At 32.9% G+C, this 26,733-nt stretch overlaps 1 protein-coding gene across 2 annotated transcripts in view; it reads left to right on the top strand.

Annotated features, from left to right (window-relative positions):
- The window catches only part of RANBP9 (RAN binding protein 9), a 94,857-nt gene that overhangs the window by 17,138 nt on the left and 50,986 nt on the right, over window positions 1-26,733 (top strand). For both annotated transcript variants that reach the window (XR_012482866.1, XM_074271957.1), the window contains exon 2: window positions 6,903-7,014. Coding sequence is in view for 1 of the 2 variants with exons in the window: in XM_074271957.1 (XP_074128058.1) it covers window positions 6,903-7,014 (112 nt within the window). In the remaining variant the exon portion in view is untranslated. The remainder of the gene's footprint in view (window positions 1-6,902; window positions 7,015-26,733) is intronic.

Raw genomic sequence — 26,733 nt, 5'->3', positions numbered from 1 at the left:
CCTTTTATGGGTGTTGCCTTGGTGAACTTAGGAGAGAATAAGTAGGTTTTTGCATAAGATTCTATAGCAAGCCACTTTTTTAGCCACATAATTTCTTGGAAGGTAAAGATACAAGATCTCACTGTTAATTGTTAGCTATCTGTAAAGTGCTGTTTGGTTTGTTAAAACAGAATGCAATCTTAAAGACTAACTGTACAAGATTCCTTAAAATATGGAACAACAGAAAGCTCTGAGCCTTTCTTTGATGATTGTCAAGTGAGGCATAAAAATAAGATCTTTGTTTTCTTCCTTCTTCCCTTCTTTCTTCTATCCCTTTCTCCCTCTCCTTTTCTCCCTCCCTCTCTATCCATTCTTCCCTCCCTACCCAAATTTTTTCCTAGTTACATGTAAAGATTTTACAACATTCATTGTAGTAATATTTTGAGTTTCAGTTTTTTCCCCCTTCCCAAAACTGCAAGCAGTCTGATACAGATTATACATGTATAATGATTGTAAATATGTTTCCATATTAGTAATTTTGTGAAAGAAAAATCAGAATAAAAAGGAAAAACCATGAGAAAGAAAAATCAAACAAAAAAGGTGAAAATAGCAAATTTTAATCTGCATTCAGACAGGTTTTTTTCTGTGGATGTGGATGGCATTTTCTATCACAAGTTCCTAGGAATTGTCTTGGATTATTGCATTGCTGAGATAAGCTAAGTCTATCACAGTTGATCATCTGCATAATGTTGCTGATACTTGTTCTCCTGGTTCTGCTCACTTCATTCAGAACAATTCATGTAAGTTTTTTCTACATTTTTCTGAGATCTGTCTGCTCATTATTTCTTATAGACCAATAATATTCCAGTGCATTCATATGCCTTAATTTTTTCAGCCAATTGATGGGCATCTACCCATTTTTGCCACCACAAGAAGAGTTGCTACAAACATTTTTTAAAGTCTGCTTTTTGATAGTATTTGCCATTGTCATAGAAGACTAGCACAGAGTTAAAATTGAGGTTCCTCCTGGGCTTTTGTTTGGCATAATACATTTATTGCATAATCCCAGTGATATTACAGATCCAATGAAATTCATAATTAACTCAAGTGAAGGAAAAAACAAGTGGATAAAGAATACCTATGTGGATTGTGGTGCTTATGAAATGAATGATCCATCACAGGTCAAACATTATAAATCTCTTGGACAGACAGTATGCTTGAATAGAGTCAAATTGAAGGAGAGGCTGAATGTATAGTCTTTTTTTTTTTTTTTTTTTTTTTTTGGCTGTGGTATTTGGGATTAAGAGACTTGCCCAGGGTCACACAGCTAGGAGGTGTTATGTCTGAAGGCAGATTTGAACTCAGGTTCTCATGACTTCAGAACTGGTGTTCTATCCACTGCACCAACTAGCTGCCCCTATACTTGAGGAAACTGAGTTAGTTCTTCACTTGTGGTAAGGAAGTGTTTTCCAGAAACACAGACTTGCCTTCCCCCTCCTCCTCCCAAACAATAATTGTCATTTGGAGTTGTAAGTCATATAGAATTAATAATATTTTGGGGGGGGGCACACAAATTTGTTTTTACAACCAAAATGTAAGTAGTTTGAATTTTGATTTTCTACTTGTAGATTTATCCCTTTCTTATTTTTATTTGTTGAGGGTTTATTAATAGTAAATTTCAAAGATGCTTTTCAGTTAGAAATAATTTTTGGTTTTAATAGAGAATAATATTGGAATTATGTGTTTTAAGGATAATGTGAAAGTTTTTTAAATTTATAAAGTACATGATAATAACTCAGTATTTTTAGGTCTAGCACTCACTGAACCATGTCATTATAGTAGGTCACTTAACCTGTAGTCTGCATTGGTTGAAGTAGTTGCATTAGACATGATTTCCAGACTAATTTCTTTTTTCTTCACCATGGATAGTTTTATACAAAGTTTATTTTGGCATGTTTACTGGCAACGAATATTATGATTAGGCATTCCAAAGGGCAGTGAAGAGGTTCATGGTGAGCGCAAGTAGTTTGCAACCATTACTAACAAATTTTTCAGAAGTGGCATAAAGATTGTCATTACAAGTGATAAGAAAAAATGTGAGGTAACTAATGGACACTGTACTCTGCCTTACTGATTGTCTATTCAACATCATTATAAGTCTAGAAGACCCTTGGTGCTATGGATAGCCCTCCTCTAGAATACATATGAGAGTATCTCAGAAGAAAAAGTATGGATGTAACATATCCTACATTGTTGGAGGTGGTACTAGTATTGATTGATTGGTGTTCTCCTTGAAGTATGAAGTATCCCTACTACCAGTTGCAGTGCATTTGCATCCATCTGAGAAAAGGTACTTAATGTTTGTTGAATTTAATTCCTCAGTTGTGGCTTATCCCCACTCCCCACGTATACAATACTTATATCCCTCTTGCCCTTTTCCTCTTTATCTTATATTTGGAAGAAAAAGGAAACTTTAGCTTGAAGATGTTCTATATTCTTTAGATGGAAAAATGTTAGAGACTATATTATCACTGGAATATAGTTGCTAGTAATGATGATATGATTTAAAAAATTTTTTGGACAAACTATTAAAGCTTGAATGCATTTTAAGTATTTTTTTTAAATGTCATCAATGAACTGTTGAAATAAAGAAACTTTAGAACATACACCTATATTCTATGCTGTGGTACTTAGTTATTAACAAGTGCTAAATCAAAAAGTAATTACATATTGGTAAACAATTCCATGTTACTAGTTCAACCTAATCACATCAAATTTTAATTTTTAAAGTACTATAAATGTAAATATAAAGTGCTATATAGTGCTATAATGTAAATTTAAATATAATGCTATAAAGTGCTATAATGTAAAGCCTCAAAGCTTTGTTAATGTAAAAAGATAATTAAGAATGTTCAGGTTTTTATATCTCTATCTCTGTTATTGAAATAGGAATAATTGAAAGCAAGAAAACTATTGAACTAATAAATAAAACTAAGAGCTGGTTTTATGGAAAAAAAATTAGTAAAATAAGTAAATCTTAATTTTGGTTAGAAAAAAGAAAGAAGAAAACCAGATTACTAGTATCAAAAATGAAAAGGTTGAATTCTCTCCAGTGAAGAAATTAAAATAATAATTAGGAACTATTTTATCCAACTTTTATGCCGATAAATTTGACAATATAAGTGAAATGAATGAATATAGATATGTAAATTGCACAGTATAACAGAAGAGAAAATACTTAACTCTATTTTAGAAAAAGGAATTGAACAAGTCATCAATGAATTCAGTAAGAAAAAAAATCTTCAGGGCCAGATGGATTCACAAGTGAATTCTACCAAACCTTTAAAGAACAATTAAATCCAATACTGTATAAACGATTTGGGGCAAAACAGGTGAAGGAGTCCTACCAAACTCCTTTTATAACAAAATATGATGCTGATGCATAAAACAGGAAGAGCCAATACTAAGAAAATTATAGATCATTTTTCCTAATGAATATACAAATACAAAATTTGTACAAATTTTTAAAATGAAATATGATATGATGGTATACTTAAAGAATCAATTAAAAACTATTTGAAACAATTAACAGCTTTAACAAAGGTGCAGGATATAAAATCCATACAGATCATCAGCATTTCTATTTAGTACCAACAAAGCCCAAAAACAAGAATTAAGAAGAGAAATTCCATTTAAAAATAACTAGACAACATTAAGAAGTTTTTGTACAAACAAAAGCAATGCAACCAAAATTAAAACAGAAAGCTGAGAATTTTTATAGTCCTTGGCTTCTGATAAAATATATAGCTCATTAAGTCAAATTTATAAGAATATAAATCATTCCTCAATTGTTAAACAGACTGTTTTCAGATTAAGATTAAGACTATAGTCATATAAAAAATGCTCTAAGTTACTATTGATTAGAGGTACCATCTCAAAAGTCTATTAAAGGAAAACAATAAATGTTAGAGAAGATGTGGGGAAATTAAAACACCAATACATGATTGGTGGAATTGTAAACTGATTCAGTCACTCTGGAGAGCAATTTGGAATTATGCCCAAAGGACTACAAAACTGCATACCCTTTGATTCCACATGCACAAAAAAGCATAGCAGCTGTTTCTATGTTGGCAAAGAAATAGAAATTGTTCATCAACTGGGGAATGATTAGACAAGTTGTTATCCTAAACGAATGTAATGAAATACTGTTGTTCTGTAGGAAATGATGAATAGACAGATTTCAGAAAAACCTGGAAAGACTTACATGAACTGTTGCTGAGTGAAGTGAGCAGAACCAAGAGAACACTGTGAATAGTAACAGCAACATTGTGCAGATGATCAACTATGATAGACTTAACTCTTCTCAGGAATGCAGTGATCCAAGACAATTCCAAGGGACTTAGGATGGGAAAAGTATCCACATTCAGAGAAAGAATTGTAGAGAATGAATGCAGATCGAAGCATACTGTTTTTGCTTTTTTTGTTGTTTTTTCTTTCTTGCGGTTTTTCTATTTTATTATTTTATTATTATCTTCTTTTACAGTACAACTAATGTAGAAATATGTGTTAACATGATTGTACATGTATAACCTCTATCAGAAGGCTTGTTGTCTTGGGGTGGGGAAAGGAAAGGGAAGTTGGGAGAAAAATGTGGAGCTCAAAATTTTACAAAGATGAATACTGAAAACTATATATGTAATTGGAAAGAAGTAAAATAGTGGAATAAAAAAGTAGGGGGGGGGAGTTGAGCAGGATGGGCAGGTATTGATTAGTTGTTATCTGTGTGTTACTGTACTTTATGAGCAAAGCAGAATTGAAGCTCAAAAAAGGGAGATTTGTCAATTTAGAGAATCTACCCCAAATGTTCATGTGGACTATTTGTGCCTGACCTGTGTGTAGAACATTCTGAAATCACATTAGTCTTCTCAGCCAAAGTTAGGCTGGCTTTTAACTTGATTTTAACATAGTGATGTCATTTTGCTACTCTTTGAGAATGAAGGACAACAGCCACTAGAGGAAGTTGAGAATAGATGAATTCACAGATCTTTTTGAGTATTTGAATCTATTTTGTATACATTTATATGTATAGATGGTGTCTTCCCTGATAGAACGTAAAATCATTTTAAGTAGAAATTATTGCATTTTTGTCTTTGTATTCCTAATGACCAGTGCAGTGCCTTTCAATCAGTAGACAATAAATGTTTATTGAGTAAAAGAAAAAGGAAATTGGGCTTATATACAAAAGAGATCTTAAAGGAGGGAAAGGGACCCACATATGCAAAAATGTGGCAGCCTTCTTTGTAATGGCTAGAAACTGGAAACTGAGTGGATGCCCATCAATTGAAGAATGGCTGAATAAATTATGGTATATGAATGTTATGGAATATTATTGTTTTGTAAGAAACGACCAGTAGGATGATTTCAGAGAGGCTTGGAAAAACCTACATGAACTGATGCTAAGTGAAATGAGTAGAACCAGGAGATCATTGTACACGGCAAACTATATGACGATCAATTCTGATGGACGTGGCTCTCTTCGTGGGAACAGAGTGTGGACCACAACATAGCATTCTTACTCTCTCTGTTATTTACTTGCAATTTGCTTTCTTTTTCAGTTTTTCTTTTTCTTCCTTCTTGATCTGATTTTTCTTGTGCCACAAGGTAACTATAAATATGTATACATATATTGGATCTAATATGTATTTTGACATATTTAACACATACTGGATGTACTGGAGGGGAAGGAGGGGAAAATTTGGAACAAAAAGTTATGCAAGGGTCCCATGCATATGCTTTGTAAATAAAAAAGCTTTAATTAAAAAAAAAAACTTTCTTAACAAGTGTAACATAGTCCTAGTTTTGTTGGCAGCCACATCACTGGTCATCCTGTGTAAAGGGCTAGAACTGAGCAGATGCACTTAACCCAAATAACCTAGCACTTGAGGCTAATTGCAATGGTCCAGTCTAGCTCCTCTGAAGGGCTCAGAATAAGTCCTTGTCAGGATAAGGAAAAGTCCTTGCCCCATGTGTGGACGCCAGTTGTAACATGCTGTCGTCTCCAGAAGAGACGACAAAAAAAGGGAATAGGCTTATTAAAATGCTCAAGTCAAAAATGAGTAAGATTACTAAGTTCACTTTGTTTAAGGTCTCAAATTTTTTTCAACTCAAATTCAAGAAGCATTTAAAAAAAAAAAAACTGTTTAAAGTTTAGTTCCAGATTTTTTTCCTTTCTCTTCTCTCCCACACATTGAGAAGGCAGTAAATATGATACACATTATACATTTATCGTCATTGCAAAACCAAACATTTTCTGTGCTAGTGATGTTCTGGGAAAAAAAACAAAAACGAGAATAAAGGGAGGAAAAAGTTTTAGTCTGTACTATGGAGTTCATCAGTTATTTATCTGAGGAGGAGGATAGCATTTTACATCCTTTGGAGTGATATTGGATCATTGTATTGATCAGAATTAGTCTTTTGTAGTTGATTATTGTTATAGAATTGCTGTTATAGATTGTTCTGACTTTGCTTACTTTACATTTTTTCAGTTCATATAAGCCTTTCCAGATTTTTTAATTAAATTTTTTAGAGATATGATATTAATCTGGAAAATTCTTGAATTGACTACAATTTTACAAGGATTTATCATTAATATGATGTGCTCTATTAATCTTTATTTTTTGCTGAGGCAATTCGGGTTAAGTGACTTGCCTAGGGTCACACAGCCAGGAAGTGTTAAGTGTTTGAGGCTAGATTTGAGCTCAAGTCCTCCTGACTTCAGGGCTAGTGTTCTATCCACTGCTCCACCTAGCTGCCCAGCTTAATTAAATTTTTAGTTACTTGAGGTGAGAAGATTAGAATTATACTTGTCCTTCTAACAAGCATATTTTTTAATGTATTGTTTTTCTTTCCCATGTCATTTGTAGGTCATGGTAAAACTCCAAAAGATGCAGCCTCAGTTCGTGCCACGCATCCTATACCAGCAGCTTGTGGGATTTATTATTTTGAAGTAAAAATTGTCAGTAAGGGAAGAGATGGGTAAGTATACCTTGAATACCTTTTTGTAAGTAAACTATTCTTTTCCTTCAAATATTCTTTTTTTGCTATTCACTTTTAAAATATAAATTTGTTAATTTATGTACAGATTTTATGGCTTAGTCTGATTTTTCTACTGCTGAGGCATCCTGATTAGATGTCGTTTAGTTTAAATACTAGTTCAAACTAAAACATTCTGAAACAATACCTTGAGATACTATGGTCTTTTTAGTTATGGTGTCTGTCTTAAATAGGAGAGAAAATTGTTTTAGTGCCTATCTAGTTCTCCTCCTTCCCCCAAAAATGATTTGGGTAAGGTATAGCCACTTCTCAGATCTCTGTCCTTCTTTGTATAGAAAGGCTCTTAACTCCAGTGACCTCAGACCCAATTTTTTTTTTTTTTTTTTTTTTTTGTTTTTGTTTTTGTTTTTTTAAGAACCTGAGATTCTTATTGTCTGGTCAGGTCCTTTCTTCAGATATAATGGAAACCCCAGAGAAGGTGGTATATGAGTGATAGATACTTTTATTATTAGGTAGGTCCTCCCTCCTGCATCAAGAATTCTGTAAAGCCAAGATCAGATTTGAGTTGCCTAAAATATGTTTCTTGGATACTCAGTGCCCTGTAGCTAATTTTTGAAACAAGTGCAGAGTCCAAATGTTTCAATACCCATTCTTCTGTGTTAAATTTGCTGAAGAAATTTATGTAGAAGATTTTTGTTCCTTTGCCTATTTTTCGGAGTTAGGTAAAAGCTTTAAGGATATAGCAAAGAGTTCATATTTCTAGGGGATTAATCTTTATTTTTTCAGGCATATTTTGAAATTACTGGTAACAATTCATTTATTTGAAATAGATTATTTTGAGGGGAAAACTTGGAATTGAGCAAGAACTTTCTGTAAACACCTAAATGGCAAAGAACAGCTGCTTGCTGGTCATTAATTTGTTGCTATTTTAGTCTGGAGGTTAAAATATCATTTTGAATTGGGATTACTTTAAGAATTCTTGCTTGAGTTTTCTGTAAACTTAAAGTACATTCCAATTTAGAATTGAGTTCTGTTTTAATCTCAGGCATGTTGGCTGCTGGATTTTTTTATTATAAAATACAAGTGAAGAATGATTGTGAACTGTGTCTTGGAAAGAGAAAAAGATTTTTTAAAAATATAGTATATGCAATTTTTTGTCTGCTTTGATCAACATACGAAAATACCAAGAGATGACTTAGTTTGTCATATTTCTTTTCTTTTATGCTAATATTATGACTTAAAGGAAGTTCTTTTCTATGTATTACATTTTGTGTTTGTCTTCATTCTTAAGTTTATCTAACCTATAGGTTTTTCATGGGATGAATTTTATAAGATTGATAGGACTGCAGATTATTAGAGCTGGTAAGGAGGACCTTAGAGATCATCTAGGTCTACTTTAAAGGCAGTGCTTGGTAGCTCAGTGGATAGGGGTAGGTAGGGCCCTGAGCCTGGGTTCAGGAACACTGGAGCCAAAATCGAACTTCAGATGCCTGAGCAAGTCACTTAACCACTGTCTGCCTTAGTTTTTTTAAGTGTGAAAGGAGGATAATAATAGTACCAAACTCTAAGGATTGTGAGTACCAAATTATAATATTTGTAAAGCACTTATCACAGTGTCTGTGCTTATTCCCTCCTTTCTTCAGTATTTGCAGAGAAACAAACCAAGACTTTGAGAGACTACTTGACCTGGGTTGGCAGAGTGGGAATCTGAACCCAGGTCTTCTTGCTCCTAGTCTAATGCTCAATCCTAATATACCAATTTTAAAATAATGTTTTTAAATTTTATTACAAATTTAAAACATTTCCTATGAATCTATTTAAATTAAAAGATGGGCAGAATAAGTGTTTTTGTTTGCCTTATTCACAACAGTAACAATGGCAAGTAACTGTTTATAGTGGCTACTGTGTGCAAAGGGAAATGAGGCTTTCAGCTTTAATTTAAATGAGAAATTGTCACTAGTTTCTATTTAAATTTCCTATCTTGGATTAGTTTTTGAAGCATAGTATCTTAAGAATGTAGTTCCACATTAGGAACTGAATCCATATCTACTTGTACATGGAATAAAGTGAGCCAGAAGTATAAGTAATTCAAAGTGAGGTATGGTCCTGGAATTTATTTTTCAATGTTTATTTTTATAGTTGATTATAAGTATGTATAGATTTGCTATACTATATAAAAGTAACGAAGCTGAAGCTACTGCCCTACAAAACTTGTGATTCCTATAATTGTTTTCGCTCTCATCTTTATTGTCTTGCCATTCTATTCTTAGGTTCCATTGCTAGTTCCATCATCTATCAGATTCATGCAAAAAAACAGTGATAGCAAGCTTGTCAATTTCTTTCTGTGTTATACTTTGGAGAATGAAAGAAGATAGTGTTTTTTTAATTTTAAAAGTCTTTCCTTGTATTTATTGTTGAACTGAAGGCTATAATATGAACCTAAGGGGTGATGGTGATAGGTCATGAACACATTAAAAATAGACACTAAATGATAGTATCAGCAAGAAACTTAAAAGTTTTTTTAAGATTTATCAAGTATGAATATAGAATTGCGTAGATGATCCAAGCTGCCTAGTAATTCCTAATATTGTTTTTTTTTTTAACTTTTGACTTTCTCTCTCCTTTAACATAGGTTTAGTCAGTCATAATTATACTAGATTATTTTTAGTTTTTAAGTGTGTAATTTATAAGTAAATTATAAGACTTATAAATCATATTGATGAAATAGAAGATTTGAATAGTATGAAAATTAAATCTGATGTAATATTGAATGTACTTGTTACTTTAGCATATTTCACTCAGCAGTATTCCTGCTAACTTTCCTCAGGTATGTGGCAAAGGAAGACTATTATAATCCAGTTTGATCTCTCCAGTTTTTTGGGGGCAAGGGGATGTCAAGTGCCATACTCTTGTTAGTGAAACTGATGAAATATCTCTTTATAAGCTTAGAAAAAGCTTGTGAAACATTTCTTTAATGGTCAGTAGTCCAAATTTAAAATTTATTGTTAATTTTTTTTTTGCCTCAAAAGACGTCCATTATTGAATGTCTCTTTAAAATTACCTGAAATGAAATTAACTCCAGATTTGCTAGAATCACCTAACAGAACCTGGACTACCTCTTTACTTTGTTATTTTTCACTCTGTGAGTACATTGTACTCATTGGTTTCTAATATTGTCCTAAAAAAGGCGAATTAATTTTAAGAAAAATCACATAATAACTTTTAAAGCCAAATTTGAGGCTTTTAAAATTTTTTACTTGTGCCAAAGCAACAGTGACTACTTGAAGGTAGATATAAGATTGGATGCCCTGTTCTTTTAACTGAATTTCGTATCATATAGTGAATTTTTAATGTATATGCCATGAGATTCAAATTCTTCTGTCTGCTATGTGATTTTAAGCAGTTTGTAATTGGCAACACCATTATAGTTCTCTAGGAATTAGAGAAATAACTGAATACCCCTTTTTGTATCCCATGAATATTCCATTCAACTACAGTGAACTTAGCATTGTGAGTTAAAAAGGAATGTTGTGAAACTAGGGCCAAATGGAGTATCATGCTTACATACCTTTTCTTCTAATTTTTTTTTTTACATTTATATATGTATATTTTTTTCCTGTGTTGTTTTAATGGGTAGTTGGAAGGTTTGGATTTGTTTTTTGGATCTATTAAGAAAGGTTGAATTGTAAATGAGGGGATTGGTATTGTAATTTACCTGCAGAGGAGTAGAGCTGTGAAGAACTAAATTTTTCTTTCTCGTTGTCTTTAGCCTAGCATGCAGTTTATTTATGAGAAACTGAATGGATTAAGGGGGGAGGGGAATAGCCTGAAGAAAACCAAAGGAACTTTGAGTAAAGATTAGTAGAGGAAAAAATGAACAATTTTGTCTGCTTAGTTTATTGGTAGAACACTTACAATTAATACATGAGGTTTTTGGAAACATTGCAAGCTTGGCTTCTCATGACATTACGTGGTCCAAACAAACTATATCCTTAAGTATGATGGGATAATCTACTATAGGTGATAATATGGAAAACTGAAGAGAATAGGAAAGATCTTGTAAGTTTGTAAAAGGAGCTTACATTCAGTAAGCATTACATTGTAAGCTTGGCATGATATCACCTTCAATTATCTCCATGGTCACTGGAACTTTTTTTAATGCCAGAGTAGAGCAATTAATTATATACACTTTCTTTCTCCCTTTATTTCATCTATTTTGTTCTCATTCACAGGAAGAAACTAGTTGCTTAAATGGGAATTAATAGGATTCTTATGTGGAAATTGTCCTCAATCCCATGGTAAGAGGGAAGGCCAATTTCAAAGCAGAAGAAAAAGATAATGTCATGGACTAAAATTATATAAGACAAAGTTAGTACTAGAAGGATGCAAAATTTAAAAAATTAAATTATTATAAGAAAGGAAAACAATCCTAATGAGGAAGAAAACTAGGGAGTTGAATGAAGAGATCATTTTGAATGCCAAGAGACTTTACTAACTTAGGTTTTGATAAGGCATGTAAAGAATATGAAAGCAGAGCAGATAACAGGATCTATACAAAACCATAATGTGATTCTGGAAAAATACCAAGATTGCCTGCCCAACTATAAGCTAGTGAGGAAAGCTTAGAACAACACGAAATTTTTAGCTACCTTGGTAAGAGGAAAAAGGATCAAAGGTAAGAAGGTATGATTCTCTTCTTGTTTTGGGAGAAGTTACAGTGACAATCAGATAAGTTTGTAGGCATTCCAACTATTTCTTTGTTTTCTCTCTTGAGGAGAATGATCTTTGGATAGGAAGGATAAAATATTTGGTCAAATGGGGGTTCTAAGGGATTGAAATTGGATTTAGGATTCCCTGATACAGAGGATATGGTGGGGAATCTTCTCATCTCTTCAACTGGTGTTCTTAGAGAGTTGTCTGTAGCACTGGGAAGTGACCTGTTCTTGATGAAATTACCTGGCCCAACAAACTGTATCCTTAAGTATGGGGGCAGTAAATTACTGTAGTTGATAATATGGAAAAGTAAAGAGAATAGGAGAGATCTTGTAAGTTTGTAGAAGTAAATTTAGTAAGATATGAGTGGGGGAGAGTAAAGTCGTGAATAATTCTGAACTTTTGGATCTCAGTGACTGGAAGATTAGAGGAACCCTTGACTGAAATTGGTATGTTGAGAAGAGGAGTGAGTTTGAGGAGAAAGAATGAAGTCTCTTTTGGACCTACTGAGTTAGAGATGTCTACTTGGACATCCATTTGGAAATGGTGATTAGTTAGTTGGTGATGCAGGAGAGAGCTACGTGATGGGTTAGATAGTAGCTCATGATTAGGGAGTGTTAGTGGACTAAAAGCTTAGCATAGGTAAACTATGAAATGACTACCCTCCAAAAAAAAAACACCCCCCCAAACCTGGCACAATTTTTAGAAATAAAGAAGTGATAATCTACCTAACAAATCATCTAGGTGATGCAATGGATAAAGCATCGGACTTGGAGTCAGGAAGACCTGAGTTCAAATTAGACCTCAGATACTTATTAGCTGTATGACCCTGAGCAAATCATTTTAATCCTGTTTGCCACAGTTTCCTAATGTGTAAAATGAACTGGAGAAGCAAATGAAAAACCACAGTAGTATCTGCCAGAAAAACCCCAAATGGGGTCACAAAAAATTGGAGACAACTAAAATGACTAAACAGAGTCTGCCCGATTAAGCAGATATATTTTGTTCAGTTTTGAGTACCATAATTTAGGAAGTACATAAGCTGGAGGGCAACCAAGATAGTTTATGTTTTAAGACACTAACCTGGTAATATTTACTTTAGAAATGAAAGGAGTTAAGGGAGGAAGAAGTTATATTCAAACCTTTGTAGGGTTGTCATATAGAAGGGGGATCAATTTGACACAAGTGTATTGTTGGTTCTATTCCCAGAATGTTATCCTCACTACCACCACTCATTTCTATGGCTACTCTTCCAGTTTATCTCTCATTATCTCTTAGTTGAATTATCAATTTTCCTTGGAAATCTTGTTTCTGTTGTCTTAAAAAAAATAAATTTTAGACTCTAGCCTGGCATTCAGGACTTTTAGCAGTATTTCCAATTTATTTTCAATACAAATTTTTATTGATGTCTTTTGCTTTTTACATTATTATAATTATCCTTCAGGGTCCCTCTCCTTCCCCCCACCTCCCAGAGAGCCATCACATATAACACATAGTATTTTTAAAAGATTAACAAAAGAATTGAAAATTTGCAAAACAAATCAGTTATTTTGAAAAACCCCCCAAACACATGCCATGTGTTTTGTGGACCTCCTTCTTCTATAGAAGGGTGGATTGGGAGTGTAATAATAATAATTTCATTTGAGCTTGATCATTATAATTTTGCTATATTTGCTTTTGCTTGTGTGTGTTTTTCCATTGCGATTGTTGAGTTATTGTGAACATTTTTTTGAGTTTACTTCATTTACTCTGCATCAGTTCATGAAGATCTTTTATTACATAAGTAATTTCTTTTTATTCATTTATTTATTCTGCAAGACAGTCGGTGTTAAGTGACTTGGCCAGGGTCACATAGCTAGTCAGTGTCTAGTGTCTGATTTAGATTTGAACTTGGGTCCTCCTGATTCCAGGGCCAGTGTTCTATCCATTATTTTATTTTATTTCTTTCCAATTACATATAATGAAAGTTTTCAGTATTCATCTTTGTAAAATTTTGAGCTCCACATTTTTCTCCCAACTTCCCTTTCCTTTCCCCACCCCAAGACAACAAGCCTTCTGATAGAGGTTATACATGTACAATCATGTTAACACATATTTCCACATTAATTGTACTGTAAAAGAAGACTAATAATAAAATAGAAAAACCGCAAGAAAGAAAAAAACAACAAAAAAAGCAACAATAGTATGCTTCGATCTGCATTCATTCTCTACAATTCTTTCTCTGAATGTGGACACTTTTCCCATCCTAAGTCCCTTGGAATTGTCTTGGATCACTGCATTTCTGAGAAGAGTTAAGTCTATCATAGTTGATCATCTGCACAATGTTGCTGTTACTGTGCACAGTGTTCTCTTAGTTCTGCTCACTTCACTCAGCAACAGTTCATGTAAGTCTTTCCAGGTTTTTCTGAAATCTGTCTATTCATCATTTCTTACAGAACAATAGTCTTTCATTATATTCATTTATCATAACAATTTGTTTAATCATTCCCCAGTTGATGAGCAATTTCTATTTCTTTGCCAACATAGAAATAGCTGCTATGCTTTTTTGCACATGTGGGTTGTTTCCCTTTTTTAATGATCTCTTTGGGAGTGGTATTGCAGGATCAAAGGGTATGCAGTTTTGTAGTACTTTAGGCATAGTTCCAAGCTGCTCTCCTGAATGACTGGATCAGTTTATAACTCCACAATCATGTATTAGTGTTCCAGTTTCCCCACTTCTTTAACATTATTTTCCTTTAATAGATTTTTGAGGTGATACCTCAAGAGTTGTTTTAATTTGTATTTCTCTAATCAGTAGTAATTTAAAGCATTTTTTATATGACTATAGTTTTAATTTCTTCATCTGAAAAGTCTGTTCATATCCTTTGATCATTTATCAATTGAGGAATGACTTATGTTATAAATGTGACTCAGTTTTCTGTATATTTGAGAAATGAAGCCTTTATCAGAAACGTTGGCTATAAAAAATTTTTCCAGTTTTCTGTTTTCCTTTAAAAACCAAGAAAAACTTTTCTGCACCTATTAACATATGATTTTTTTTACCTGTACTATTGATGTGATCAATTATGTTAATAATTTTCCTTATGTTAAACCATACCTGCATTTATCTTCCCTCCCCACACACAAAATAGTATTTTTCCTATTACATGTAAAGACACTTCTGTATATTTTAGAAATGAGGCCTTTATTAGAAACATTGGCTGTAAAAATTGTTTCTCAGCTTTCTGCTTGTAGTTTTGGTTGCATTGGTTTTGTTTGTGCAAAAACTTGTTAATTTAATGTAATCAAAACATACATTTTGCATTTTGTAATGTTCTCCATGTCTTTGGTCACAAATTCTTCCCTTTTCACTTGATTTAACAGGTAAACTATTCCTTACTTTCCTAATCTACTTGGGGGGGGTATCATCTTTTATATTTAAATCATGTGCTCATTTGGACTTTAACTTGTGTGAAATGTTGGTCTATGCTTAGTTTCTGCCATACTATTTTTTAGTTTTCTCAGCAATTATTGTCAAATAATGAATTCTTATCCCAGAAACTAGTGTCTTTAGATTTATCAAGCAGTAGATTATTGTAGTCATTTAATCTTTTAAAAACTGTGGTCATATTCTTTGATCATTTATTTATTGGAGAATAGCTGTTGTTAGTTGTATATGCACAAACACTCTTCTTGTGTTTTTTTGTTTGTTTGTTTTGTTTCCAATTTCTTTTCCCCTAAACATTTTTCACTCCTTTCTTTAGTGTAACTTTTACGGGTCAAGCCACATTAATCTACACTTTCCATTTCCCTTGTTTTTTTCACCCTGAACCTTTGTTCATATGAAAAAGATAATATACCTAGAGGATCACCTTTCCAGTTTTGCCCTGTCAGTATCTTCTGTTTAACTGTTAACCATGGAAACTTCTGCTCAAATCTGGGAAATGAGGGAGATTAGATGATGCTTAAAGGTCTCTTCTTATCCTGCTGTAAGATTCTACTACACCTTCTCTTCTTTGAAGGTTTCCCTCATTTCTCTTTGAGAAGATATTTTCCCCACCCCATACACCACAAGTGATAATCTCCAAATTCACATATTTTCAAAGATCATAGAATTGAAGAAAAGTCCCTTCATTTTATTTTAACTGGTTGAGCCTTTTGTTTTTATACACATTAATGTCTAAGTATATCTCTCATCTTGTAGCAAGTCTTCTCTTATAACAACAATTAAAAGGAAAAAAAATGGAGACTTAACAAAACATTGATTTCATTTGACAGAGATGCAGCATTGCTTATACTCATCACTTTCTCTTCCCCCAGGCCTTCCAAGATTAGATGTGTATGTTTTCATCTGAGGCCTAGACTACATACACAAATTCATATTCTTTTTATTTTTTAGTTCATATTGTCAAAAGCATTGTACATGTTGGATTCCTTGTTTTACTTATTCATTCAGTATTAGTTCATTAAGGATCTGTATGTTTCTGAATTTCTCATAGTTTAATTTCTTAAAATGCAGTAATGCTCCATTACATTTATATAACACAGTTTGTTAGCCATTCCTCAGTTGATATAACTCTGTTTTACAAATCGGAAAACTGAGACCCAAAGTTAAGTTAGTTATTCAAAATAAACAGATAGAATTGAGCCAGGATTTAAAGCCAGCTCCACATAGCAACATTTTTTTTTTTTAACTGTACATTTCTTCTTAGCTATCTTAATTGTCATGTTTTATTTTGTCTTTGTGAATAACTTTCTTGACCTAGTTTGAAAACTCTTTGAGGTCAGAGAGCTTATTCTTCTATACCTTTAAAAGTCATAAGTTCATTGTTTTAAAATTATAAATAATGCTAATTTTAGTCAATACATACATATTAAATTTAATATGCAACAGTAATTCACATTTATATAGTGATTTTTTTTTTCCTAGTGGGGGGGAAAATGAGATATGTGTGTATGACAGAAATTTGATTAGTAAATGTTATTTGAAGTATGTTGCTTACCCAATATACTAGCAAGGAGAGTGTCCTGCTTAATTTTCTGATTTAGCTGAGGTTTATTTAACCAGGAATAGTGGCAGCTAAATGATGCAGTAGAGAGTGCTGGGCCTGAAGTCAGAAAGACTCAACTTCAAGTTCAAATCTAGTTTCAAATAACTTCATGGCTGTATGATCCTGGATAAGTCACTTAATCTTTTTGGTATCGATTCTTGATCTATAAAATGAACTGGAGAAAGAAATAACAAAATCCAGTAAGGAATTTTGGCAGGAAAACTCCAAAGAGCGTCACAGAGAGTAGGACGTGACTGACAAATAATTTAACAAAACAAAAAATCAGGAAAGATATTTTGTTTCTATTTTTATTGTTGAAAATCTTTTTAAAAAATGTTTTAGAACATGTTCTTAATTTAGGTGAAGTATGTTCAACACAAATGAATCTTTATTTGATGAGTCAAGATCTTCCTAGTTAGTTCTTTATGTTCATCTTTTTGACCATCACTTCTGAGTTTTTGCTATTTTAAATGTGTTTAGGGATAGGACATTGGACTTTAAAGAGCATGTGCTAATTTCGGAATAATCAATTTATGCTGTTGTATTCTTGTCATTATCACATTCTTACAAAGCAAGTATGTTTAGAGGAAATAAAGACTCTTAGAGCTTTGAAATTTGCCAAGCAGTTTACTCACCTCTATATGAAGTGTCTGTACTGCAAACTTTATTCTTATAAATGGCTAAAATGAGATTACAGATGGTGGAGACAGAGGTTTATAGTTTAAGGAGTTGACACTGTGTTAGAAGCAAAATTCAAATCGTGGTCTCTTGACTCTTCCAAGTCCGGCAATCTTTTGACTACTCTGCTTTTACTTGCATTTACTATGAATTGAACTTTTATTTTTATATGAACACCCAGTTTTATATTATTTAGAGTGATCCTCCATTTTTGCAAAGATTTCACAAATAAGTTTTCCTTAAGTAAGAATATTTATTGTATATTTTAATTTATTGATTTAAGAAAATGCATTTGACAACTTCTAAGGAAAATATATTGGGTAAAATGAAGAGAATAGTGTGATTTTCTTTTGCTTATGTAAATATGCTAACTTGGAATATAATTAAAATGCATTTTTCTTTAGTTATTTTAGGAAATATGGTATTAAAGATAAAAATATTGTACTTTTAAAGCTAGTTTTAACTCTTGTTCTCTGTATTGACTAGAGAAAAGTTTGTAGAGGCAGACAAGTGAAAGTAATAAAGAGTTTATTAAAACTTGCCTAATTATAGAAAAGCTTTATTTTTGTTTATTGATCAAACAATTTATATGTTTTCTTTTTTAAAGGAACATATCTAAATCAGAATTTACAAAGCCACTTAAGGAGTGATTTTTAAAACTAACTTATTCATAAAATTTACTTTGGCCAGGTACTTCCCAGAAAAAGCCCTAAAAACCTTTATAAAGTACATTCAGTGAATGAATGTTTGCAATCTAAAAGTAAAAGATTTTTTACTTTATAAGAGGTTTTACCTGAGATGGTTTTTTAACTAGTAACCTTCTGTCATGTATTTTAAGCAAGATTTTCACGGTTTAGAAACATAAGCTATGGCTATATTCTTTGGAATCTATAACTTTCCTATTGATAGCAACCATACTGAGTCATCCTTCTTACATGTAAGCATATATAGTAAAATAGATATACTTTCTTTTAAGGGGAAGCTAATGGATGAAATTTGAACTTGAAAATAGATACTAAAGGGTGGTGATTTACAATACAAGAGGATTCCTTTAAATAGTGAGCTCCTCTAATGCATTTAAGTGTTTGTTTACAGATCAGTAACAACTTGACAGAAACTGAGGGGCAGAAAAACTTAAGGCTAAAGTGTTAGGAGGTCACTGCCAATTGAAGATCTATCTGAAATGAAGATAACGCATCTCTGAAATTTTAATGTAAGTCAGTGGGAAAGTGATTTGATTGACAACAATTTACAAACCTTCCAGGCATTCATGTAACAATATGTACTTGTATTAAATCCCATGGTCCTAGGACTATTTTTTTCAGTTTTTTGGTTTCTTTTTTTTTTTTTTTTTCCCATTTTGCTATTTTTGGCCTACTTGCTATTACAACATAAAATTCTTGTTTTCTCTATTTCAGAGATGACAAAGTGCCTGACTGAGTTTTTTATACTGAGGACCCTAAGACTTTAATGGGAAGATTTTAAAAATTAGAAAATACGACTTTAATTTATATGATTTTGCTTTACATATGGCTTCCTTTTAACCCCACACTGAACTTTGTAGGGAAGAAACACTATTAAAGAAAAGCAAAAAGCCCAAAACAAGAAAATCCCCAAACAAAAACCCAATTCTTTAATGTAGATCACAGCATGTAACGGAGTATCTTTATTAAAAGAAAGAAAAATTGTTGTAGTTTATGAGTGTTTGAGTACCCATGGGATATGTCAGGTGTTGTTTTTTTTTTAAATACAAAAAAAATTTATATTCCTAACAATGTAAAATGATCATTCTTTTTCCCTCCCACAATATGTTTAATATTGTTAAGGGATGGATAGCCTACTTTAAAAAAAACAAAAGAGGAAGATTGGTAAAATCTCATTACAAAGAGTGAGTTTCTTAAATTCTTTTGGTTTCAGATTTTGTTATATTTATTGATTTAGACCTGGAAACCTATTTATTTTCAAGGTTTTTTTTTTTTTTTTGTTTTGGTTTTTTTGTTTTTTTTTGTTTTTTGTTTTTTAATTATTGTTTTTACTTCTTGCTTCCAGGTATTTCCTAACCCCATCTTCTCAGTGTACCTTCCCTTGAAATTCCCCCCCCCAAAAAAAAAAAATTAAGCAAATAAGGTTGACAGATTGGTCTTAGGTGAAGTCATGTGTAAAGTTCTACAGTTGTAATCCCTTACCACAATATTCTCTACCTCCAAAAAGTTGGGGGGCAGATTTCCTGGGTCAAAATTGGTCATCCGTATAATTATCACAACCACAAGGTATTTCTTTTATTCCTTCTTAATTGATTTCTGGTCTTATTCACCATAAAAACTATTCCAAAGCTACTCTGTCCTCTTTAAGATCTCAACAATTCTTCCTCTTCCCCCTCCTCACTCTTTCAATTGAGAAGTTTTCTTCCTATTTCACCAAAAAATAAATTGAGGCTTTCGATATGAATTCTCTTTCCTTTCGTTTTCTTCATTTCAAAAACCATTTGACATTTCATTATCTGTCTTCCTTTCCCCTCAGTCTCTGGACAAAGAGAAAGTGGCCCTTCTCACCTAGGCCAACCCTTCCACATGTGTACTTGATCCTATCTTCTTGTTTTCTTTCTCTAGCAGACAATTTGCCTATGAATTAGTTTTTTCACTACTTTTTAAAGCGTTTCCTGTATCTTTTAAAAAAGATTTCATTAGATAGTTAACTTCTCTTTCTCAGCCAAACTCTTTGAAAAAGTTGGCTATACTGTCTGCTTATACTTTAATCTCAGTCCTCAATCTTTTCTTCTCCCTGAGGTTCAGTTAAGGTTAAGTGGCTTTCCCAGGGTCACAAAGGTAGTAAGAATTTGAGGTTGTATTTGAATTCAGCGCCTTGTGATTACAGGACTGGTACTAGTCCTCATCTTTTTATAGTCTTGCTTCTTACTTCATCTTTCAACTGAATCTTCTCTCTCCAAAGTTTGTGTTTTTTCTCAGTATTAACCCTTCTTGATTTTTCTGTTGTATTTCATACTGTTGACCCTTCTTTTCTCCTAAATATTCTCATCTCTTTGTATTTTCCTTATAGTGCTTATGTTTTTTCTAACTGAGTAGGTCTCCTTAATCCCTTTTGCTGATATATCATCTATGTCATGTCCCCTACTGTGGGTATTTGTCAGGATTCTGATCTTACACCTGTTTTCCATCTTTTTGTCTTGAAAAACTTGGTAACTTGGTAAAGCTCCTGGTGCATAAAGATGAATTTTACTATCTTTATACAAATGACTCGTAGCTCTAATCAGCTTTAGTCTGTTCTGTCAGTTTCACTTCCATATTACCAACTGCCCCACTGGACATTTTGCATTGGATGTTCCAAACACATCTTGAACTCATCATGTTTAAAATTGAACTCATCCTTCCCATAAAAGTTTATTTGATTAAAAGTACCAAGATTCTTAAGTGTTTTAAGTTTGTAAGCTAATTATTCTGACTTTCACATTCCCCTTAACCACTCATACTCAGTAAGTAAGTCTTTCCATTCTTACTTTCACAACTCTTGAATCTGACCCTTCTTCCATTCATATAGCTACTTATTTTAGTTCACATTCTTAGTCAGAATCTAACCTCAATTCAGTAGGCTCTTAATTGTTTCCTGCCTCTAGTCTTTTACCACTTAAACTTTTTCTACTGGCAACTCTTTTTTGCCCTAGAAATTTTTGTGTGGCCCTGGGTATATAGATATATAAGGTAGGTATACAAATCAAACATTTACTAATAATCATAATTTTGATTTTAATTGATTACCCTCACATTCAGTTACATGACCTGATATGGGGTCATGCTATAGATTATTGCCAGTAATATTATTGTAGTAATTTTCCTTAAGTACAGATTTGACCATATGATTCCTTTCCTCTCCTGACTAGTGGCTTCTCTTCTAGGATGAATTTTAAACTCTTCTGTTTAGATTTTACACAACCTGGAGCCAGCCTAGTTTCCAAGTCTCATTGGAAATTACTTCTCTTCCTCACACTCAGCTGTCCAACCAAACTGTCTCTGTCGCTTACAGATGATACTCTTCCATTTTCCATCTCCTATCTCTGCATTTTACTGGCTGACCCCCATGCTTGGAGTGTACTCCCTCCTTACCCTTGGTTATAAAAGCTCACTATTCCTTTAAGATGCCAATCATGCATCGTCTTCTGCGTGTAAGCTTTTTTGATACTTCCCTTCCTCCAATTGCTAGTGCTTTCCCTCACAAATTACCTTGTATGTATTTAAAATTTTTTGAGCATAGAGATGTGTTCTTTCCTTACTTTTGTAGCTCCAGGGTCTAGCATAATGCCTGGCATGTAGTTGGAACTTCGGTAAATGATAGAATTCAGCTTAGTTTTTTATTTTTCATTTACATTGTAATACTTTTTGATATCTGTTATATTTCAGGTGTATTGTTCTTCTTACTTCTCTTTCAGTTCATATGCTTCCTCCTGTAATTTCCTGAATTCTCCATCATCATCGTCATTATAGTTAACATTCATAGATCACTCACTGTGTTCCAGGGCACTGTATTAATAAACACTTTACAGTTATCTCATTTGATCTTCACAACACTCCTGGGAAGTAGGTGCTATTATTATCCCCATTTTACAGATGAGGAAACTCAACAATGTCATATTATGTCTCCGTAATAATCCATTATATTTATGTAACACCATTTGTTTATCAATCTCACCTTGAATAGGAGCGGCCCCCCCCCTTTTAGACAAAAAAAATTATATGAATATTTGTGAAATGTTAGTCCTTTAATCTTCTTGAAGTATATATATGCCTGTCAGTGACATCTCAGAATATCAATTTAGATATTTTTTCTCCTCATAATTAGAATTTTTCTTTTTTTTTTTTTTCTTTTTTTTCCTGAGGCTGGGGTTAAGTGACTTGCCCAGGGTCACACAGCTAGGAAGTGTTAAGTGTCTGAGACCAGATTTGAACTCGGGTCCTCCTGAATTCAAGGCTGGTGCTCTATCCACTGCACTACCTAGCTGCTCCCTAATTAGAATTTTTCAACAAACTTTTTTAAGAGTATTTTTGTTGTCATGATACTTGTAGTTTAACAAGCTAACATTGATTTGGTTATTTTGTTTTGTCTTGTCGTTTTAGACTATTACAGGATTTGACTTTAGAAATTTCTGTTATAATTATGCAATAGCATAGATTTTACAAATAAGAAATTCTACATTGACCATTATGTGAAATTTTTGGATTTTGTATAGTAGAGTGATAGTAGTTTTTTCCTTTGTATTAATGATGCCCCCTAATTTTTAATTCACTTATTTTTATTAGATTCAATTTAAACTTTGCATGAAGTAGACCTCAAGTGCTATTATTCATCTGATTTTATTTGCACTGAAGCAAATTTTTAAAGATTCAGCTACCTTTTTTAGTCATTTCAACAAACACTTGAACAAAATGCCATATGTATATATGTGCATATATATAATATATAAATGTAATGCATATTATTATAGATAATTTGAGAAAATAAAATAAATACTTTAAGAAGACCTTAGAAGTACTACTTTATCTACTCATGTAAAATGAACAATTTTTATATTTAATTTTGTGCCTGAAGTGTTGTATGTCATCTTTGACGTAATTTGGTCTTGGATAGAAATAGTACTTTTTATTTCTGCTTACCCTTCTTCCTTTGCTGCAGCTACATAACTATTACTATGTTTAGGAAGGTAAGCTGTTATCCTCCTTTTCATCCATTTTTTTTCATGGCTGATGCTATTATCATAATGCAATCACAATTAAAATGAAAATTTGTATAGATAATATGAAAAACAGGAATTTTAGATTTGTGAAACTTTGCTGAGGATTCTCTATTTTTGCCAATTCAGACATAACTGTTTCACATATTGGTTCAGATACCATGTACTAGTTTGTTTGAAATAACATTTGGCATATGCTTTTTTTATGACCAAAATAGTGCTTCAAATAAAGATGACTGCTAATGTGTATAAAGTTTTAATTTTGGTCTTTTAATAAATTATCTGGGTTAATATTCAGAAGATTTTTTTGAAGTATTCTTAGAACATAATTATCCATGTTTTATTTTATATACTCTAAAATAAGAATGCAAATCCTTTGATAAGGAAATTGGAAGAAAATTTGTTTTATTGGAACATGTTAAAGTATTCTGTGTACTTAATTGAAATGTTTGTATTGTAATTTTATAAAGCTATTTTTTTTAATTAAGAAAAATTGGAATATCACGAAGAGTGTGACAGAGGGAAGGACCCTGCTCTTCATCACCTGCTTTTAAAAAAGTTTTATTTTATTAAAAAAAATTTTTTTTTGGCTTTCTTTTTACTTATTCAAAAAATACAAAAACAAAAAACAACCACCACCACCACCCCCAGTTGGGGAAAAAAAAAAGTAAAGTCTTATTGCAAATAGCTATAGTCATTCAAAACAAATTTCCATCTTAGCTGAGTTCCCCTTGCTGCTAGTTCCATTCTGTCCTTTAGTCTTTCAACCTACTAAAGAGATGGATTTGGTCATTATTATTCTGAAATTGTGGTTGGTCTTATACTGACCAGAGTTTTTAAGTCTTTAAAAATTGTTCTTCTTTTACCATATTATTGTCATTATATAAATTATTCTCAGTTCTGCTTTTGTCACTCTGATGGTTCATACTTACTTTCCTAAAGTTTCTCAGGAACCATCTCTGTCATTTTTTCACATTAATGCCATTGCACAGTTTTTGGGTGGGCATTCTTTCAGTTTCCAGTTGTTTGTCACCACAAAAAGAGTAATATATATATATATACATATATATATATATATATGTATATATATATATATTAATATCTTTTATTTAGAGTTGTTTTGATTAATCCCTCAGCTAAGCTACCCTCGATCCAATTCTCCTCTTCCTTTTCTATATATTATTTTCCTGTTGAGTGAAATGTATTGCTCTACTCAAATGTGTTTAATTTCTTCGTTTTACCAGTTGAGATGAATATAGTTTAGGTGTGGGTTATCACCACCTCCCCTTTAACCCCCATTTTTTGGTTGGTTTATAAACAAGATTTTTAGCAACATAAGTATCAATTTTATGAGATACTTTTTCCTAAAATTTCTCTCCCTTTTTTCTTCTAGTGTGTTTTTCTTCCTCTTTTTTGTATTTTAAGATTATTAGGGGCAGCTAGGTGGCACAGTAGATATAGAACACCATCTCTGAAGTCAGGAGGACCCAATTTCAAATTTGGCCTCAGACACTTAACACTTCCTAGTTGTGTGACCCTAGGCAAGTTACTTAACCCCATTTGCCAAAAAAGATTATAACAATCTTTCCTAAGTCTTCTCTGTGATCCCAGATGAAGGTTCAAAAGGAACACATGTATCATCTCCCTTTGCTAATGTAAATAGTTTATCCTTATTTAATCCCTTATGATGTTTTGTTATGTTATTTAATTATAATTAATTATGTTATTTAATCCCTTATGATGTTTTTTTTGTTTGTCTTGATTCCTTTCTATTTAGTCGTGGACTTTTCATTAGCAATACTTGCAAGTCTTATATCAGTAAAGGGCTGTTTTTCCTCTCAAAGGATACAGTTTTGCTGAGTAAGTTGATCTTGGTTATAAACCTTTACTTTGACTTCTGGAATACTGAATTGTGTGATTCTAACTGTAGTTCCTTCCTATATAAATTTCTTTCTTCCTGTTTACATTATTTTTTTCTTTTTGTGTAGAAATTCTGGATTTTAATTATAACGTTTCTGGGAGTTTTCATTTGGGGGACACTTTCAGGAGAATAGTCCGTTTTTTTACCCTCCATTTTTGAGGTATGGCCAGTTTTCTTATGTCTTTTTTTGAGTTTTTTGGCCATAACTTTGAGTTATGATGCTTGATGATTCAGTGATTCTTAATTATTTTTTTTCTCAGTTTGTTTTCTGGATCAATTGTATTTGCTATGAGATACCAAGATCCTCAAGCACAGCTCAGACTGGGGACTTGAAAGTTTTCAGTATTCAGTGGTCTGTTTGTTAGATGAAAAAAATCTGATCACTGTCCTCTTTCTTATCTGAGTTCCTAACCTGGTTTTGAGCCTGAGCAAAACAGGCTTATGTGGGGTCCTATATGGAGTTTCTGTAGAACTGCTTTTGGATTCAGCCATTATCAGTAAACTAGAAAGCCCTGCTGGTTCAGAACTGTGGCTCCCCTTTTCTGGGATTCTTGTTCTGGATATTCCTCCACAAGTTTCAGATTTGGCTAGAGGGTAGAGCATGAGACCTTGATCTGTTCCTGGGATCTGGGTCACTCAATGCTTTTCTGAACTCGTTCTTTGCTCAGTACATAGCCACCTTTCTTCACCCTGAAGTACCCGTTCATCTACAGTTGTAGTCTCCTCAGTTTGTCCTGGATCTGAGATTCAGAACTTAGTAGAAAGTTGTAGAACTACAAGCTGGTAAACATTACTGTATTAATATATGAGATGAAGCCCCTCTCTGCTGAATCTGGGACCTGTGCTCGCTTGGTGCTTAAGCCTCTTGCTTTGTTAGAATGTTCCATACATTGAGCTCTTGGACAAACCCTTATTCTCAGGGTGCATAAACTTTTTGTCTTCCTGTGCTGATGTGACCTGGAAAAATGATGCAATTTTACCCTTTGGATTTCTCAACCAGGATTTGATCCTGTACATTTTCTAGATCTGTTTGGAGTAGGGTTTGTTTGTTTTTTGGAGAGAAACTTGCTGTACTTGTTCCTGGTATTATGCCATCTTGGCTTTACCTCTCCCTCTGTTTTCTTAATAAAGTTAAGTTGTGAGTTTTGATGCTAAGAAAAAGTGAATGAGTGAGGAAAGTTTGAAGTTTGAAGAGAAGAAGATAGAAGTTACTATGGAGAGAGTGATAGTCATTCAATGATAAATAAAACAATTGTCATATGAAAATAAGGGTGCACAATAAAAATTAAATATACAAAGCTTCCAAAATTGTCTGACTTTGATCAGGGATATTCACCCACATAGAAGTAGGAAAAGAGGAGTTGCATAATGAATGTAACTCGGTGTTGGAGTTTCACAAGGTGAAATTTGGTGATAAGATAAGATGGCAATGTTTATGAGTAGCCAAGAAGGGGCAGATAGGTGTTTCAGTGGATAGAACACCAGCCCTGAAATCAGGAGGACCTGAGTTCAAATCTGGCCTCAGACACACTTAACACTTCCCAGCTGTGTGACCCTGGGCAAGTCACTTAACCCCAGTTGCCTCATTGGGTTGATGTAAATTTAAGACCATGAAAAGA

The sequence above is a fragment of the Sminthopsis crassicaudata genome, chromosome 1 (assembly GCF_048593235.1).
Source record: "Sminthopsis crassicaudata isolate SCR6 chromosome 1, ASM4859323v1, whole genome shotgun sequence".
Taxonomy (NCBI): domain Eukaryota; kingdom Metazoa; phylum Chordata; class Mammalia; order Dasyuromorphia; family Dasyuridae; genus Sminthopsis; species Sminthopsis crassicaudata.
This window is presented reverse-complemented; position numbering and strand designations above follow the sequence as displayed.